We start from the raw sequence: 18262 nt of genomic DNA, 5'->3' as shown, positions 1-18262 counted from the left end.
TCTAGAAATGATATGAAATCTCTGAAGTTTTGTTATGTCTTTGTAGAACGTTATCACTTGTAATTTGAATTGCTGAGATGTTGTATGTCACAGAAATCACCAGATGTCCTTGCCAAATGCATTATAACAAACTCTCATCAGATCTTTAACCATGGCCAATTTTGAGGTCTTCCTTTGTCATTTACCATTGTTGTTTTTCATGCTCTTGCAAAAGTGTTTCAGCTTCAAGGAGATTCGGTGAATGGAATTTCGACAAATACAGGAGGTATTTGATACCCTTAAGATCATTAATACTAAGCTGGGGAAAGACTTGCTGGAACTAGTGGGAAACCTGGAATCAAACAGAATGAGAATTAATTAACAACATGACAGTGAGTGGAGTGAGGAAGGTGATTGTAACTTTAGGACTTTTGTTTGAAATATTTACTGGTTCCACGATGTTTGCTCTTCCAAATTTAAGGAAACTTTTTCTCTTAAGATACCTATGGCTTACAGAAATTTGGTAAAATATTCCTTTGTAAGCAAATATGAGACATTTCTGTTTCTCCCTACCTGATCCCTCGAGAATTTGGAAACTCTCAGTATACACTCTTACTTCCAAGGCAGTTACAGTTATTTGCATACATTCAGTAAGAATCTGTTCTTCTTGTAACAAGACACCATTGGAAATATCACTTACATTACCAAGGCTTTGATTGGAATGTAATATTTGAGAGAGACACACATAGTCTCAGAGGTGACCAGACAGCTTTAAGGAACTAAAACTGATTTTATGCAGCCAGTGGAAGCCCCTTGGAAAAATTAGGCTGATGCTGCTCATAAGGTTCTTGGGAGACTTAACCATTGATGACCTTACAAGGTCGTTTTATGGTAGGCTATGAACCTCGGAATACTTTGGAACTCAAGAAGAAAGGAAATAACCCTAATCTACAGGTATTGCAAACAAGTCTGATGGCAAGAATTTGGCTTGTCTTCTTGGCCTCAAAGGGTTATTAAAAGTTCAGTTTGAAATACTTTATAAAAAGTTGCAGCAAAGAAGATTTGAAAGGATCTATATGGCCAATCTTTTCTTTCTGAGATCAAGGAAATGAAGTAGGCCAAGATTGTTAAAACTGGGCTTATTTTCCAAACAAATTAGTCTTCATTTTGCTCTCTTTGGTGGAAATGAGGGTGATTTTAGAGAGAAAGTATCTGTTTCAGTAACTCACAACTTTGTGAATGTAGATTCTAGTTCTAATTAACTGTCTTTGAGTGTTTGTTGTTTGCCTATAAAACTGGGCTGGATCCTAATTCTTCTGAGTTTCTTAAATATTTGGCTATAACTCTCCAAACTAAGATTTCCAATTTTCTTCTGTTCTTTTGACTTAGAATCATTGAGAACTAAAACTTTCCCATGTCCCTGGAGTCCTGCAAGTTGAAGACAGACAACTTAAAGTTAACTTCTGAGAAATTGCCACAATGGCCATATTTAGACAATCTTTATGCCAGTTGCTTTATGGGCTGCTCAGAAAAATCACCAGAGACAGTTAAACTGAACCAGGAAAATCTATCAGACTGCACTGATTGCCCTCAGTCCATCTGAAGATGTGTTGAGTCAACATCTAAGTATCATCTCACTGAGAGCACTCAGGACTCAGAGACTGGAGTTATAATTTGCTCCATTAACCTGTGCTTTTCTTTTCTTTCCATTAGAAATGCCTCTTATTAAGTCTAACTGCTTGCACACTGTAGGCTAACTTTGAGAGCCTATAGGAACACCTGTCAAAAGCAGACCACTGTTTAATTGAACTGATCTACTCTCAAGACGAAGACTGGGTCAAGAACTATGAAACAGGCTTCTAACCTAAGGTCCAGAAGAATACGGTTAAACTCCAGCTAAGAGGGAACAATGCTGATCTCTGATGGTATTCTAAGGGGGGAAAAAAACTTGTCAAAAGGAGAGAATGTTAATTTGTAACCACACCATGAGGACTTATGGGGTAGATTTGTGTGGCTGACTCCCCATGAGGGTAAATTAAGCCAGGGGCTCCACTGTGCCAGAATATGCTAATCAGACCAAATATCACATTTAAGTGACCCAACACCCGGTCTTGGGGAAATGTTAGCTAACTGGTTTAGTTCTGAAATTCTTGATTTAAACTTATTTTAAGGTTTCTAGCTAAGGCATTAGCCTTTTTACTATTAACATATTTCCTATACAAATTAACTTCTTGTTGTGGGCATTGGTCTACTCAGACTTGAACTAAGCTAATGATGACCAAATGTCTGGAGACTATAAATAATATATACAGTTCTGTATAAGGTTTGACAGTTAATACCTAGACACAATGAAATACCTCAGGCTATAAAATTCCCAAACTAGCAAATTTAGAAGTTTGCAGATGGTTATCCTTTTTAGGACATGTTTGCCTCATTTATCCCAATCGGCACGAATCTTCCTAGTGCCCTGGGACAAAAAGATACTTGGTCACCATTGTCTGCCACAGGCTGCAATTTGACAAAGAGGGGAACTGTGCACTAAAACTACCATAGGCAATGGATGTAAGCTTCTGGGAATGTGTCAAGTGACCTCAACGAGATATCAAAAACAGGAAGAACCAGAAAACTAGTTGAGCAGAGGCATGCAGGCAGTACTTTCGGACAATTACTGATGATTAAAAAAAAAAACCATAATATATTAAGAAGACCTAAGGGTCTTGACCCCCTGTCTGTGTGGAAATCAGAAACCCTAATTTTTATAAATGTACCAATTCTACCTTGTGACACACATGTATTTGGAGAACTGCTTGCAAGTCTGGCTCTCCCTTTCCCCTTTCTGTATATATTATCCTCCATAGCTAACAAGCTTCAGAGCAGTTCCTCAAAGCAATTTGAAAAACTGTTTGCTGGGCTTGGGTTCTCAGTGAGACGATAAATAAAGAATTTACTAACCTAATTTGAGGTTGGCTTTCTTTCAGTTGACATCCCATTTATAAAAACACATCCAATTCTGAGCTTTATTAACTGGAATACTTACCTTAATGTAATGAATATCTAATATTGTCTTAGTAGTGCACTAAAATAAAATTTTGACAGCTTATAAAGCAACCACACACACACACACACACACAGACACACCCCAGAAAAGTTTCTTTAAAAAATGTGGTCTACCAGAGGGGCCCGACTAATTCTGTTTGTTAAGTGATGGACTTTTGATTTTTGGCTCAGGTCATGATCTCACAGTTCATGAGACTGAGCCCTGCATTGGGCTCCATGCTGGGTGTGGAGCCTGCTTAGGATTTTCTCTCTCCCTGTCTCTCTGCCTCTTCCCCCAGCTGGAGCACATGCTCACTTGCTTGCACGCACTCTCTCTCTCTCTCTCAAAATAAAGTGAAAAATAAAAATTATGACCTATTAAATCTAGTTGAATGTGCCTAGTTATCAAGACACATAAAGATTGTTAAAAATTTTTATTCCTATAGCTAGAAAAACAGTGCAAAGGCAAAATGTACTGACATAAGGATATACCCTGAAAGTTGTTGTCTAAAATAAGTCCCTGATTAAAGGTTCTTACTTTTACTTTGTTTTTTTTTGGGGGGGGGTTGGCTTCCCTCCCTCCACATTTATATCTTTCTAATTAAAATAGTGGGAATCATTCTATCAAAATCATTTTGAGAATTTTGTCATAATCTATGGCCAGACCACCCTGAACGCGCCCAATCTCATCTGACCTTGGAAGCGAAGCAGGGTCGGGCCTGGTTAGTACCTGGATGGGAGAATTTTGTCATAAACCATTTATGTTTTGTTGTGGATATGTGACAGATATGACTTGTATCTCCCAAGCCACTCTAGTTCAGTAATAAGGGAACAGTAAGTTGCCATCTAAATCTGTTCTGGTGGAATTTCCACTCCTCCTAATTTCCCACTGTATATGTTCTAGGTGTCCCTAGAGGGTTTTACTATCATGGCTTCCTCATGGTACCTATTCTTTTCTGCTCCAGCTTCCTGTGGTAGTATGGGCAATCACTGCTCACACCAACAGTGGTAGATGGACCTCATTGTTATTCACCAGAGTCTTCAGTTGTAGCTGTAACATTAGCAGAGACGCTGTTGCTGAAAATGGGAGGCTGTGTGCTGAGGGTCACAGTGAGGGCACCTGTGGGGCGGCCCCTGACACCGGACTCTCCAAGTACCATCTGTGGAGATTTTTAGAGAAGCCACTCTTCTGTTGCAGTCCCACAGAGACAACTGACATTGCTTGCCAATCTGCATGACTTTATACATGGTCACAACTTCCTTCCCTTGTGTGCCAATCGTCTCCGAACTGAATTTGAGCAGCTCTATTCCATTTTCCTTCAGAATGAATTCTTTATCAGGGGTTTCCTTTCCTTCCAATATACGTATCCTCAGAAGACTAGATCTGTTGGATCTGTAAAGATGTCCAGATCGTAGGGTAAACGTGGCAGAAATTTAAGCAAGACTCCTGCCATATTTACCCATCCATGTTTTTTAGTACAAATGGCTTTTTAGATATCTATAAAATGTACGTTTTAATGAATGGATTTATCTAACTATAGTTAAGGAAATGATTGGATTCATTCACAGACTATCAGGCATCTCTTTTGTGCATTTTGTTAGGTACTAGGAGACATCAAGGCACAAATTTGGACCGACTTTGGGTAAGTGTACACATTTTTGCTGTTAGTTTAGGCTATTCTCAAAATTTGCTGCAACATCTGATTATCCAGACATTCTCTTTTTTTCCTTACATCGATATTCTACTACTACCTGAATACTTGGAACAAAGTAGGTTCCCAATATGAGTGTTAGTAAAAAAATGAGCCAGATTGGATCCCAGGGGCAGAGCAGTGGATTACCCTGTGCCCAGCACAACAGAGCCTGCGGCCGTGAGCAGAGGCACCGGTGAACCTGATGAACCAGCCCAGTGATCCTGGCTAACTCCTCCCTTCTGACTGTGGTACTGTTGCCCATTTGCATTTCTTTGCCACTTAGTTCTTTCTTTATGAGGTACCAAGTACACTTGGGGTATCTGGAAAGAGCTCCTAATCCCCTCGGCTACCTCGCTCTTCATGGGCTTTGGAGTCCTGCTTCTTGCTGCTCTGGGCTGTCATCGACATATGAGCTCCCAAGGGTTCTGACCAGAAGACTTCACTGAATTCCACTTCTGTAAATTAATTTTAATTACTGCTGGAAGTGTCCTGCCTGCTGTTCACAGTAAAGGCAGATGTGTGACCATCAAAAAAAAAAAGGGGGCAAGATTGTTGAAACAGATTATGAGAGAAACATCCAATTTGACATGGTGCATTTTCTTTGTTAACGCGGGAGTTTTCATGTCCATATCTTTTGCTTAGCTTCTTACTGCTTTCCACTCAGGTAATTTTACTTCCTGTAATTCTTTCCCACAGGCAGGACACACGCTTACTCCTTTCAGTCCCCTTTCATCTTTCATCCAATTACCTCAGGTTGGTCTTTAGTGCGATCACAAAAGTAAAACCATATCTATCTTCCTTACCATCCCATTGGACTAGATTATTTTTAAACATCCATATTTATGGCAAATAGGGAAAAATACAAAATTTTTCCTTAAAATTATACTTACCTACTTAAATTATACTTACCTACACTTGCCTTTAAAACACCATTTAATTCCTTACACACAATATTCAACAGCTTCATAATCTGTGACATAAAGGGCATTTTTTTCCTAGGAAAAATGCATTTTGAGTTTTAAATAACTTTCAGACTCCAGGTTATTTAATGTCACTAATTGGTCTAGTACAAATGCACCTTAAGAATATTTTACTCCAGAGCACCTGGGTGGCTCAGTCGGTTAAGTGTCTGGCTTTAGCTCAGGTCATGATTTCATGGTTCATGGGTTCAAGCCCTGATTTCATGGTTCATGGGTTCAAGCCCTGAGTCAGGCTCTGTGCTGACAGCCAGCTCAGAGTCTGGAGGCTGCTTCGGATTCTGTGTCTCCCTCTCTCTCTGACCCTCCCCTGCTCATGCTGTCTCTCCCTCTCTCAAAAATAAATAAAACATTAAAAAAATTAAAAAAAAAGAATATTTTACTCAAACTAAATGCTACAACGTTATACAAAGGTCAACTATCAATTTTTCTAACAAAATTGCAACTTATTTAAAATAACTATATATTCCAGTAGAAATAGAAATAGGGAATGAATGTATATGATACTGTGCTTGAGGGAGAGTATTGTCACTGGATATCAAATATGGATGAATTATTGTATGAAATATAATTGCTAATCAAAAATAAAACTAAAAGTGTTTAGGATATTCTTTCAAAATTTACAAATGAAGTGTGCACAAATTTAAATTCATGATATAAAGCTAAATAAAAACATGTGCTTAAATGAAGAAATGCATATATATGAAGATAAAAACAACATACAATATATTGATGTTTGTACAAAATTAGTTAATATTTATTTATTAGATCTAAAACAAGCCTAATTTAGAAGAATATTTCTTTGATAACATTTATGCATATAAAAATTGAGTCTTTGGTTTCTAATTTCATCCTTTTCATTTTAAATATTCTAGAACCAAACTGAATATTAAAAGAAAGTTTTTTTTAAGAAAAAAACAGTATCACATGTAGTTAGTGTGAAACAATGATTCTACTTTACATCCCTTGGCCATAGTCACATTGAATCAACAGATATTCATGAAAGACAAATATCTGTAGAATAATAGCTGAATAACTAGATAATCTCGAACAGAGTTAAAGTTGAATGTAGACAGAGGTCAACTTCTTCCTTGCTTATCTGGATCACACTAGATGTCATCTTGATTAAACAAGGTATTTGCTCCCATAAAAAGACTGCCAACATATATCCATTACTCAACATGCCACATTAGAAATGCGGCTAACCCCAATCACTATAGTAGAGATACCAGCAATGTTCAGGATACAGGCACTTCAACTATTCTGAAGACATCTGCCCCAAACTACTTTGAAATTGTACCTATTTTCTTGAGTGTCTGCTTACAAACTAATGTCCTATGTAGGGAGTAAAAACTGCTTTACCAAACTGTGATATGAAAGTACATCTAAGTGCCATTATCTTTCCACCAATATTAATATGGGGCACAAAAGGAAGTGTTTTGCTTGAAGTGATTACATCTATGAAGTCTGATAGTGTTTGTTGCAAACTCAAACTTTGAGTAAACTATCTGAAGTATTATGTGCTTTACCCAGTCCCAACCCTGAGGAATTTCTCAGCCGTAGAAACTTTGGAAAGTATAGATTCTGAAATAGAGGTTTCTGGAGGGGAAAAAAAATAAATAAATGGGGGGGGGGAGACAGAAGAGAATAAATCTGTGCAAAAGCCCAAGCTACTTGTCACAGGTAGATGAAATAAAACATCCTGCACTTCTCAATTCCAGGAGGGAGAGGAGGAATTCAGGGACTATTTAAAAGCTATCTATGTTTCCAGAAATGATGGCAGTGGTTGTACAAAAAAGCAAAAGGCTTCTGCTTGTAATTAAACATGATTAAAACTAGTCTATGTAATTTCAGCTTCAAAGTTACCTTGCTCTACATTTTAGGGCTTCCAATCTCAGAGCTGCCTAAAGACAATTAGCCCATTATCCCCTTAGCCTTGAAAAATGTTCCATCTAACAGACAAAGAATGGGTAATATTAAAGTCAATTTGGTTTGGTTAGCTATGGGTTCTGCCTTTGGTAAGTGGGTGAAGGACTACGGTTCAGAATTATAAAAGTGACATTTCTAAGAGCGAAATGAAAAATCTCTTTCATTCACTGGACTCCAATTCTAAGGTTTTTTAAAATAATTTGATACTAATATATGAAGATTATAGAATTGCCAGAGGACTAAAACCTAACCCACTAGCAATTAGATTTTTTTCATTGCAACTGAATTTCTTATCTGATTATAAGGAAATGCACATTCCAAAGGTCATTTAAAAAACGCAAAATTTTTGTAAATGCAACGGGCTACTTTTTCTGTGAAAAATAACTTTCTTTCTCAATTTTATTTTTATGCTATTAATTTATTAGGAAGTGTGCCAAATTCCTAATCTATTACCCGCAGCTTTCCAAAACAATGGGACTCTTGTAAGATTATAACAATAATATTATGAGAGTCTTTAGAATTCAGTTTTATGAATGATGTTAAGCTGAGTTTATATTCTGGCTTTGTGTTTATAAAATGTTATTGCTGTACAGTTATTGGTATATTTCTACACTTTGTAAAGATAGAGCAAAAGAGAGAGACAACTTTCAGGAAAGGCTCCTCAATCATAGTGGAGTAGAAGCCAACAAAGTACAGTATGGTATACTACTAAAACTACCGGGGGCACCCGGGTGGCTCAGCTGGTTGAGTGTCCAACTTCAGCTCAGGTCATGATCTTGCAGTTCATTAGTTCGATACCCCACAATGGGCGTGCTGCTGTCAGCACAGCGCCAGCTCTGGTCCTCTGCCCCCAACCCTCTGCCCCTCACCTGGTCACACCACCTCTCAAAAACAAGGGAGGCATTAAAAATATAGGCTTTTGTGTTCACACCCAATTTTGTGTTTAGGCTCCGTCCTACCAATTCAGAGCCACGCATCGTGGAAGATTTTGTAACTTCTCTGAGGATCTGTTTTCTCATTTGCAAAACAGGACATACTTATTTCACAGGGCCATTGTCAAGTGGTGAGGAGATATTACATTTAGCATTGAGTTCCATTCCCTGCCCAGCGTTCTCATCCAACGACCGCTTTCCCCAGCACAGACTCAGATTAAACTCACGCATAGTTAGTTCCTTTTCCTTCTTTGTGTTGTCACAGGTTAACCAGTACAAGATCAAAATGGTGGCTGAATAATTAAAACCGGCCTGCTAAGTTACAATAGGAAATCAATGTTAACTTCATTCCCTAGCTCACCTACTACGATTATTTTAAGCCTCGGTTGTGTCCTTCTTGCCTAGTGGAATCAACTAGACCGTTCTAGGCTGATTACTGTTTAAGCAGAAAATATAAACATTCTCTCACTTAATTCTCAATAGTTCAGGTGAGGCCAGTATTGAACACATTGGGGAGGAAATAAAATGTGACTGCATATTAGACACTTTAGTACCATGACCTTTTAACTGTGTAAGTTGGAGCCTTACCTCTCTGAGTCTCAGAGTCTCATTTATCACCTTAATCATCTCCTACAAATAATGAGAACAAAGGTAAAATAATTGTTGTGGGAACTATAGGTTCTAGCTGAAGGTTATAGCTGGTCTATAAAAGTGCTCAATATATGTTAGGTTTTATTTTCCTACTGCTGTGTCTTCTCTTGTCATGTTCTTATCATGGTATTTTAATACTACGGAAAATTATTGTACTGATACTTTAATGCTGTTTTTCGAATTTAATGACACAGACATTATTTGACTAAGTCCTACATTTTTAAGACAACATACTGCCCCAAACTGCAGCTCAGAAGGTGTTATATATTTAAAGTCTTACAGAAACACTTTACACTTCTCAAATGATGCATTGTTTCTTGAATTCTTTACTTTGTGGTTGAGGTAAAGTCAAATTAAATTTCTTTAATGGATGTGAGGCTTTAATTTCATTACTCTGAAAAAGGCAAAGGATGTGGCACCTGGGTGGCTCAGTTGGTTGAGCATCCGGCTTTGGGCTTTGGCTCAGGTCATGATCTCATGGTTCGTGGGTTGGAGCCCCGTGTCGGGCTCTGTGCTGACAGCTAGCTCAGAGCCTGAAGCCTGTCTTCAGATTCTGTGTCTCCCTCTCTCTCTGACTCTCCCCTGCTCATGCTGTCTCTCTCTCTCAAAAATAAATAAAACATAAAAAAAAAGAAAAGGCAAAGCATATCTTATGATGTAAATATCATCAAATTAAGCTATCAAATGATTTAAAACTTTCAACCAGGCTCCATGGTTAAGGAGGGACTGGGCCAGATGCCACTTCTCATGTTCATCACGAACTTTTATGAAAGCAGTACCCAGTCACTTTGTATTTGGCACAGTGTAAAAAGGAGCAAGGACTTTTGTAAGCAAAACATTGTCATACTACTCTAAGATAAAAATGTGTGCAGAAGTTTCCAATTCAAGTTTCCCAAACATCCGTTGCTTGCTCTAAGTTTCAAAGAAGGAATGATTATAAAAGTTCAGCAGCTGACCGGTAAGTGGAGCATAGGCTCCCTCGGTCCAGAGTGGAAAGAAACACAACTTGGATGGTTGTTAAGAACCTAGGAACAGAAATTCCTACCAGGTACGACATGAGGCTGAAAGTCTCAAACACCACAGTCAAAATGTAAGATGTGCTGAGCTACAGGATTTAAATTGTCCTGCTGCTGCCCAACCAGTTACATATGTTCCACAGGAAAATTAATAAAACATTAATAAAATATAACAAGTTACCCTATAGAATTTAAAGGTAATTAAAACCCAAAAAGGCTTTGTCCTATTTTCTCATAATGTGAAGCTATGAAAACCCATAAGGATATATTATAAAGGGCCACTGAGAGTATTATGATCCTTTTTCAAAGGGAAAAGCTTTGGAATGAATGCTTAAAATCCGTACACCATCTCTCCACTAAAGTTTCTATTTGAGACTTAAGATCTTCACTCTGAAGAAAACAATTTAATTACATTTTTTTAACCACTACCATTTAAAAACCATGTGTATAGAGACATTCCCTCTACACTGTAATTAAGCATGACTAATTTTCTCACACAGAACTTTTTTGTGTATATTAGTACACTGGCAAACATTTATATCCTACCCCCAAACTCTGTTCCTATAGAAATCTATTGGCATATTACAAAAACCACCTACAGAGTTCTTTGGACAAATATTTATAGTTACAGTCATTTGTTATTTTTAAAACTACTTGAATTTACAGTATTTCATTTATTTTTGTGTATGAAGTTTCCAAACTTCTGCATAAATCCTCGGAACTTGTTTTCATTTGGCTGGTACGAGTGATACACGCCAGTGTTGTAGTTAAGCAGGGGGCTGGACCTGCCGTAACTATTGCCCACAGCTGTGGATTTTATTTCTGGGCGGTGCACACCAGTACTTGGCAGGTTGCTTGCTGGCTGAATAGAGCTTTCAATTTTATAAAATGGTTCAAAACGACTATAAATGCGCCTATCGGTTGAATGAGATCTTAGCAGCTCACTGGGCTTTGGCCTTGGAGAAGAAGCTGGTTTTCTTTCAGGAGCCAGAGCCGTATTAATCTCCTTCGAATCTCGGTATTGGATCTGTTCGGTGTTAAATCTAGGGGCAGAAGCATCACCTGCCCTTTCCAAGAACTTGTTTTCAACTGGAGCGGAAGAAAGTATTGTTTTACTACTTTCATCAGATGGAGAACTGATGCCCTGAGGGGGGCTACCTGTTACATCTTCCTTACTCTTGTGAACACTGCCTTGAGAGTTGGATGAGGAAGAACGCTTTCTTCTAGGAGATGAATCAATTTTTGGTTCTGACTTCTTTGGTTTTTGATTCTCTTCGGCTTCAGAAACTAACGTGTCGGAACTACTACACATTCTATAAAAGGCAGGGGCTTTATTTTTGGATAGATTTTCTTTCTTCTCTGGGGTAAGGCTAAGTAATGACCTTAACTTCTGAGAGCCCTTTTTCAAAAAACTTGGTGAACCTTTAACTTCCTTCTTTGAAGTGACTTCTTTGCTAGTTTCATCTTTATTCATTTCGAGCAAAGCAGCAATGGAAATTGACTTGGTGGTAGAACCACTTGGAGGGTCTCTCTTGATGACCTCCTTGTCCCCTTCTATGCTCTGGGTCACATTGTGCATGCTCCTAGAACTTTTCAGCAAGTCCTCTTTGGGTTTTTCTGGTTGTCTATGTCGATTCCTGGTAAGTGTACTATATACATAATGCTTGCTGTGTCCGTGATCTAAATTGGCTTTCGAGTGGTCAAAGAATGGGAAACTTCGCCTTTTGAGCAGATTCTCATTTTGTTGATTCTTTAGATTTTCTGTCTGCTTATTTACACACAAGGATGTATACAAATAGTTGTTTGACTCATTATGGTTGTTTGTAGTTTGATGTGAGACTGCTGAGTGGTTTTCGGGAACCTGCAAGGTGTGCATTTTGGGTGCCTCGGACTGCAGTGGGAGCTTCGGGGTGGATTCTGGCAAGGGCTTGTCTGTCATATGCTGTACACTCGTAGGGGTGTCCGGGACCTCCTTTGGTGTGTCACTTCCCTGGGAACCAATGACAGTTGAATTTGAGGAGCCAGTTGTACAACTGTTAACTTCCTGCTGCTCAGGTAAAGTTGGTTTAAACACAAAAGAGGAACGAAGCCGAGAATGAGTATAAAGGGCATTGGCTTTCACGTTTTCAGAACTATCATGGCCCTCAAACCGGTCACCTAGAGCCGATCCATTTGAATCAGGTGCAGCTTCTGAATGATCATTTAAGTAGGATTCGATTCTCCAGTTACGCAAGAATGACTTTGTGGTATGTTCAAGGGTTGGCATTCGTTGTTGCAAAAAGCGAATATGATTATCCGTCCCATTAAAAGACCTCCGCACATTTGAGTTCCTTTCTGCGAGATTGGTCGTTTTCCTCTGGGCAAGCCGATCGGCAAAGCTCTGGGCAGGCGTGTTATGGTGGCTTGCATAGCCACCTCGTGATGAGGACGCCACACTCAGACTATCTGAAGGCTTCTTCCAATTACGGGGAGGATTGATGTTCCGATTGAGAGCCCTGTTAAGCAGTAGGTACGGGGTTGTTTCTGGCTGTTCCCCAGCATAACTATGCCTTTTCCAATTTTCATTTATCTGACTGGATTGATACTGACGGACTGTATTTGGACCATTAAAATTAGGAATAAAATGAGGCTTGTAGCCATAATTTCTTATGCTGTATTTGTCATGTTCATTTAGAGTATATATCCCCCTGTTTTTGAAGTAACTGGAGTCTAGTTTATGAATTTTGTCCTGTCTGCCAAAAAGGTTTCTTTGGCTGGAAACAGAAGCTAGTGAAGAAACTGAACGCTGGTAGGTGCCATTCTCCCAGAGTGCTTTGCCATGCTTCACCCTTGCTGATTCTTCCTGAGCGAATGAACTGGGGACACAGGATCTGGCATAGAGAGTTCTAAATTCTTCATCGAAGGACTCAACAAGTTGTCCTGTGATTATCTGAACCATGCTGAGATGAGCTTTCTCAAATGACCACATATAGCTGAAAAAAATCAAAATTGGAAAATTTTCATTTTGCTGTTAAACGATGCACTACAAATAAATCTACTAAGCAAAATGTCATTTAATGTCAACAAGAGTATTTTTGTTTTCCTTAGCTACCACAATTTAGAACGTCCTTAACATTACATGCTTGCAGTACCTCTAACTCCTTACTCCCCCATTCATATTTAAACATTTTTAATATATATTTTTGAGAGAGAGAGACAGACAGAGTGTGAGTGGGGGAGGGGCAGAGAGAGAGACACACACACACACACAGAATCTGAAGCAGGCTTCAGAGTCCAAGCTGCCAGCACAGAGCCCGACATGGGGCTCCAGCTCACAAACTGCAAGATCATGACCTGAGTGGAAGTCATATGCTTAACTGACTGAGTCACTGAGACAGCCCCCTTTCATATTTTAATAACAAAGCAAGTCAAGTTCTGGCTTTAAATCCACCCATAATTTCTGATATCCCTGTCAAGAAGTCCAAAGAAAAGCAAAATGTACATTTTGCATCGTTGCATACTGAGATGTTACGGAATAAAAAGCCGTGTACTTTATATATAGCATCCTGGCAGAGTCCAGGCAAGCCAGTATCAGTGGGAAATCTGAGAAACCTGGCTTCTGCTGTGCTCTCTGCCCACATGAGTTTGGGCCTCAGTCTCCTCCTGTCCAAAATGCTAGCATAATCCTACCATTCCTTATAGTTGTAGCAGGTGATAAAGCAAGATAGGTCTTTGCTAATACATGCATCTTATCTCTGTGGCTTACTCAATAAGTGTGCTTTGGGAAGCTAGAGCTTTGGGATACCAGTTAAGATCTTTTAGTATAAAATACAAATTCTAGGAATCTAAGTTTGTAACTACTTTATAGTACTTTGTGGAATTTCTACAATTTAAAAATTAAAGTTGGAATGTCATATAAAAGTTTAAATCTGGCACGTAAAAATTTAGATAATGTAACACAGAGTCGCTGAGCCAAAACAGGACTCGTGAATATGCTATGTATCAAATATTGTACATGATATAATGGTTAATAAAGGAAAAAGGAGACACATTCTCATTGTCTCTACAATGATGGAGCTTCCTGTTTATAGAAGGGATAAAATAATAAAAGCAGATGAAAACACTAAGAGAATGTGCAGAGTAAGAATTTAAAATACACAAAATATTATAAAGAGTGTAGAATTAAAAAATCTTACTATTTTGATATGCTGAATTTTATCTAGTATGCCTATTGAAAGCATGGTATGAGAATCATTTACCAGGTGCTCTTTCTGTACAAAGGTGTGGGCCACCAGGCTGACTTAAAATAAATGATACAAAGTCGATCATTAAAGGAATTTTCAGCCTCACTGCAAATACAAAATACAAAATACAGAATACAAAATTTGGGCGAAACAGCAAGGAATGGAATGAACAGTCAGCTATCACATAGAAGAAAAGCCCTGGATATAAGTAGGGGTTAGACTATATTCTGACGGAGACCAGATAACCCAGAAGTTCAAACACGAAAGGTGTGGAACAGTTTGTGTGAAAGAAGAAATATATAGGAAAAGAAAGGAAGCAAGAATGGCCATGGTTTGCTTGAACAGAGGAAACAAATTCTGTTTCACTGAAGTCAAGATTTATATAAGAGACTCATGAACGAGGGGAGAAAACCGTGAAAGCAAGCAGAGTTTGACTGTGAAAGATTTGTTTCCAAATTTGGATCAATTAAAATAAAAAGATCTTTGAGGACTGCTTTTTTTTTTTTCTAGGACCTCTTTGTAACAGAGATGTGAAGGAGGAGGGAGTGAATATACTGGGATGAGTAAAATAATTCACATAAGGTGATAAGAGCCTAAACCAGGGTAGAAATTAGAATAAAGAGTAAAAAGGTTGAGCCAGTAACAAGAAGAGAGGACTGTAACATCTGCACGTCCTGAAGGACATATATAGTTTATGAAATAAAAATAACCTCCAGGTGTTGAGCTGAGGAAGCTGACAAGGTAATGGCATTGGGGAATATGTTACAACCAGAAAAGTGTTCCTGCTTTGGTAAATCAGAAAACAATACTGTAGTATCACTGCACGTAACAGGAAGACACTCAAGGGTATATATTCAATTTAAAGATTGTTCTCTGCTGAATAGCCCCAAATAAAAGAACTATTTTACTGACATTCAGAGAACTTCCTATCCAACTGTCAGGACTCCTGCCAATCACGCTCCTGTCAACGCAGCAGGTGATAAGCATTTCCCATGTGATTTCCAATAAGCATTTGAGTCCCTTATCAATACTTAGTAAAATATCAGCAGACGCTTAACGAAAGTCTAGAAGATAGCTTATAAAGCTTAAAATCTTAGGTGCAAATCAGAGACCAAAACAAACAGGAGAAAGACAAATGTAGGAAACAGAAAATGCACAACTATGGATGTGTATAAAAACAAAGACACAAAAAAACTATAATCAGTGTCCTCAAAGCAATAGAGAAGATCATGCATCTATAAAAAAAACACAAACAGGATACTTTGGAGATGGTATAATTTGCAGATATTCAAAATATTTGACAAAAATTAAAAAAAATATTTATTGTTTATTTATTTTTGAGAGAGAAAGAGAGAGAACACACAGGGGAGGAGCATAGAGAGAAGGAGACACAGAATTCAAAGCAGGCTCCAGGCTCTGAGCTGTCAGCACAGAGCCCGATGAGGGGCCTGAACCCACAAACCAGGAGATCATGACCTGAACTGAAGTCGGACATTTAACCAACTGACCCACCCAGGTGCCCCTGACAGCAAAATGTTTTAAAGTTCTAATAGATGTGTTAGAATAAACAATTGAGAAAATCCCCCAAGATAGTACAGTTCTACCCACACCTAGATAGAAAATCACAGGGGAAAAGAATTACAATGGGGGCAGATATCTAGCTAATATTTACAATTTCAGAGAGAGTGAGAGGGAGAGGGAGAGCGAGAGAGAGAGAGAAAGAGAGAGACAATAGAGACAATTAAGGAGAAGAAATGATCAAAGAATATGTGAGAATATGTTCCAGAATTCAAAGGCATGAGTACTTGGATTGCTCAGAACAATAAATTTTTAAAAAGTCCTAGATCTAAAAACATAATACATTTGAGAATAGCAGGGAATAGAAGAGAAACCTTAAACATTTCTAGAAATGAAAAAAAAAAAAGTTACGTAAAAACAATAACAACAGCAAGTTTGACTGCCAGTCAATGTCTTTCAAATTTTGAGGTAAAATGATTGAGTTTAGAGTTTCATCTCCAGTTAAGCCACTGACCACCTAAAATTATAAATTTCTGAACTGAAGAAAAATTCCATGCTGATGGAAAATATTCTTGAGCAAATGAGAGAAAAACTATGACTTAAAAACAAAAGAGAAGGAAAAATGGGATTAAAATAGGTTATACGAAATTGTGGCTCCAGGAATCCAGGAAACTGCAGAACCCCAGCAGTATCCCGGGTTAAAGACCTGCTAGTCTCGATTAGACTTGACAGACTGTTGGCAGTAACTGAGCATTTGGAAAAGCTGTTCAAGTGCTAAGAAATCTTCAAAATCAATTGGAAAAAAATAGCAATAGATGAATAGAAAACAAACCACAACCAAATGGTCATTATTAACTTTGTTATAAAAAAAGAAGCATATCACAAATCACTCCATGGCTCATCAGGGATCAATTCTGACACAATTTCAGTAATGTAAACCGAGACTTCTTACTTAGCAAACAATTGTGACAAAACTGTACTGGGTGAATGGCATGCAGAGGGCAAGCAGATATGAGGACACAGAAATATCACTCTTTAATCACCATACTAGAGAGTAAAGAGATTAATATCTAAAAGGAAAGACTGAGCATTCGCAGTATAATCACATTATGTAAGAGAATGGACTAAGTATCAGAAGAACCAGCTCAAAGAATTAAATACTTGCACCTGGAGATCAGGATCCAGCAATAGAGAGAGATGGACAACAGAAACTTTTGTAGTAATGTCTTTGAGGAATATTTGATTTTTTAAAAAAAAGTGTGCACATATTTGCCTGGATAAAAAATACAATGAACTTCCTACTCCCATTCCCTCCAGACACACTGTCATGCTCATTAAGCTGGGAATGTTGTTATGAATTTACATTTTAAAAAGAGGCTCAAAAACTCTTGAGTTCCTGGCTAGGGATTCACAGTGAAGCCTATGGAGTGAAAGCGGTGACCACGCATGGGCCGTCGCATGGATCTCCATGTGACAGTCCTCAAGCCTGATGAGATGGCACCTGCAAGCCAAGAACTTCAGTGAAACTTGTCTTTTCAAAGTAGCTGTTACAGAGACTTTAAGATTTAAGAAAATGCATCCCAGGCAAATGTGTAGACAATACTTTACTAAATATGTCCCAGGTTTCATACTACGGTGTCAAACAGGGGCACCCAATTCACAATTTGATGGGCACACACTGATAAAAAGTATATGGTTTTCTCATCAATGTTAGTATCATGATAGGACAAAACACTTATCCTGTTTTTCTGATAAAACTGTCATCACAATGATTGAACCGTCACACGATGTGTGACGAAGGTGAGTGCTGACATCAGGCCTCTCTGGAAATGTTTGCAGTTTAGAGTATGAAGACATTTTAAGGCAAAGAATGTTGAATTAAAGAAGGTGGCATTTTGATTTAGGCTAATAGGAAGATGACGGTAATATTGGAATGTGAGACAAAGGTTGGTTTTAACAAAAAATAATTAAATTTTAACCGGTTTCTATGAAAACTGGTTCATAATTGTTCCACCAGATCCTGTTAGAATACTGTTAACAGGAAGGGTCCAAGATAATTAGTAAAAAGACAAAAACAAAAACAAAAACAAAAAAATGGCTGACAACCCCTATTTTTTTTTTAAGGAAGCATATTTAGAATTAACATGGACGAATAAGGAAAGTAGAGTTTTGGTGAATTTTTCTCATCTGCAGTCCTAGGCATGCTATCCTCATTTCCATAAGTAGCAACTCGAATTCTGCCTCTGGCTTATGATATACATAGAAAGATAAAGGGTTTTGTTGCTTTGTTTTGTTTGTTTTTCCCAG

The 18262-nt window shown here is 38.2% G+C and overlaps 1 protein-coding gene across 1 annotated transcript in view; it reads right to left on the bottom strand.

Annotated features, from left to right (window-relative positions):
- Positions 1-10852: 10852 nt before the first annotated feature.
- FAM83B (family with sequence similarity 83 member B) overlaps positions 10853-18262 on the bottom strand; it is a 66831-nt gene continuing 59421 nt past the window's right edge. The window contains exon 4 of the mRNA XM_029945374.1: positions 10853-13186. Coding sequence (XP_029801234.1) covers positions 10885-13186 — 2302 coding nt within the window. The 3' untranslated portion in view covers positions 10853-10884. The remainder of the gene's footprint in view (positions 13187-18262) is intronic.

Source organism: Suricata suricatta, chromosome 7, assembly GCF_006229205.1.
Source record: "Suricata suricatta isolate VVHF042 chromosome 7, meerkat_22Aug2017_6uvM2_HiC, whole genome shotgun sequence".
Lineage (NCBI taxonomy): Eukaryota > Metazoa > Chordata > Mammalia > Carnivora > Herpestidae > Suricata > Suricata suricatta.
The sequence above is the reverse complement of the archived record's forward strand: the minus strand, read 5'-3'. Positions and strand labels throughout refer to the sequence as shown.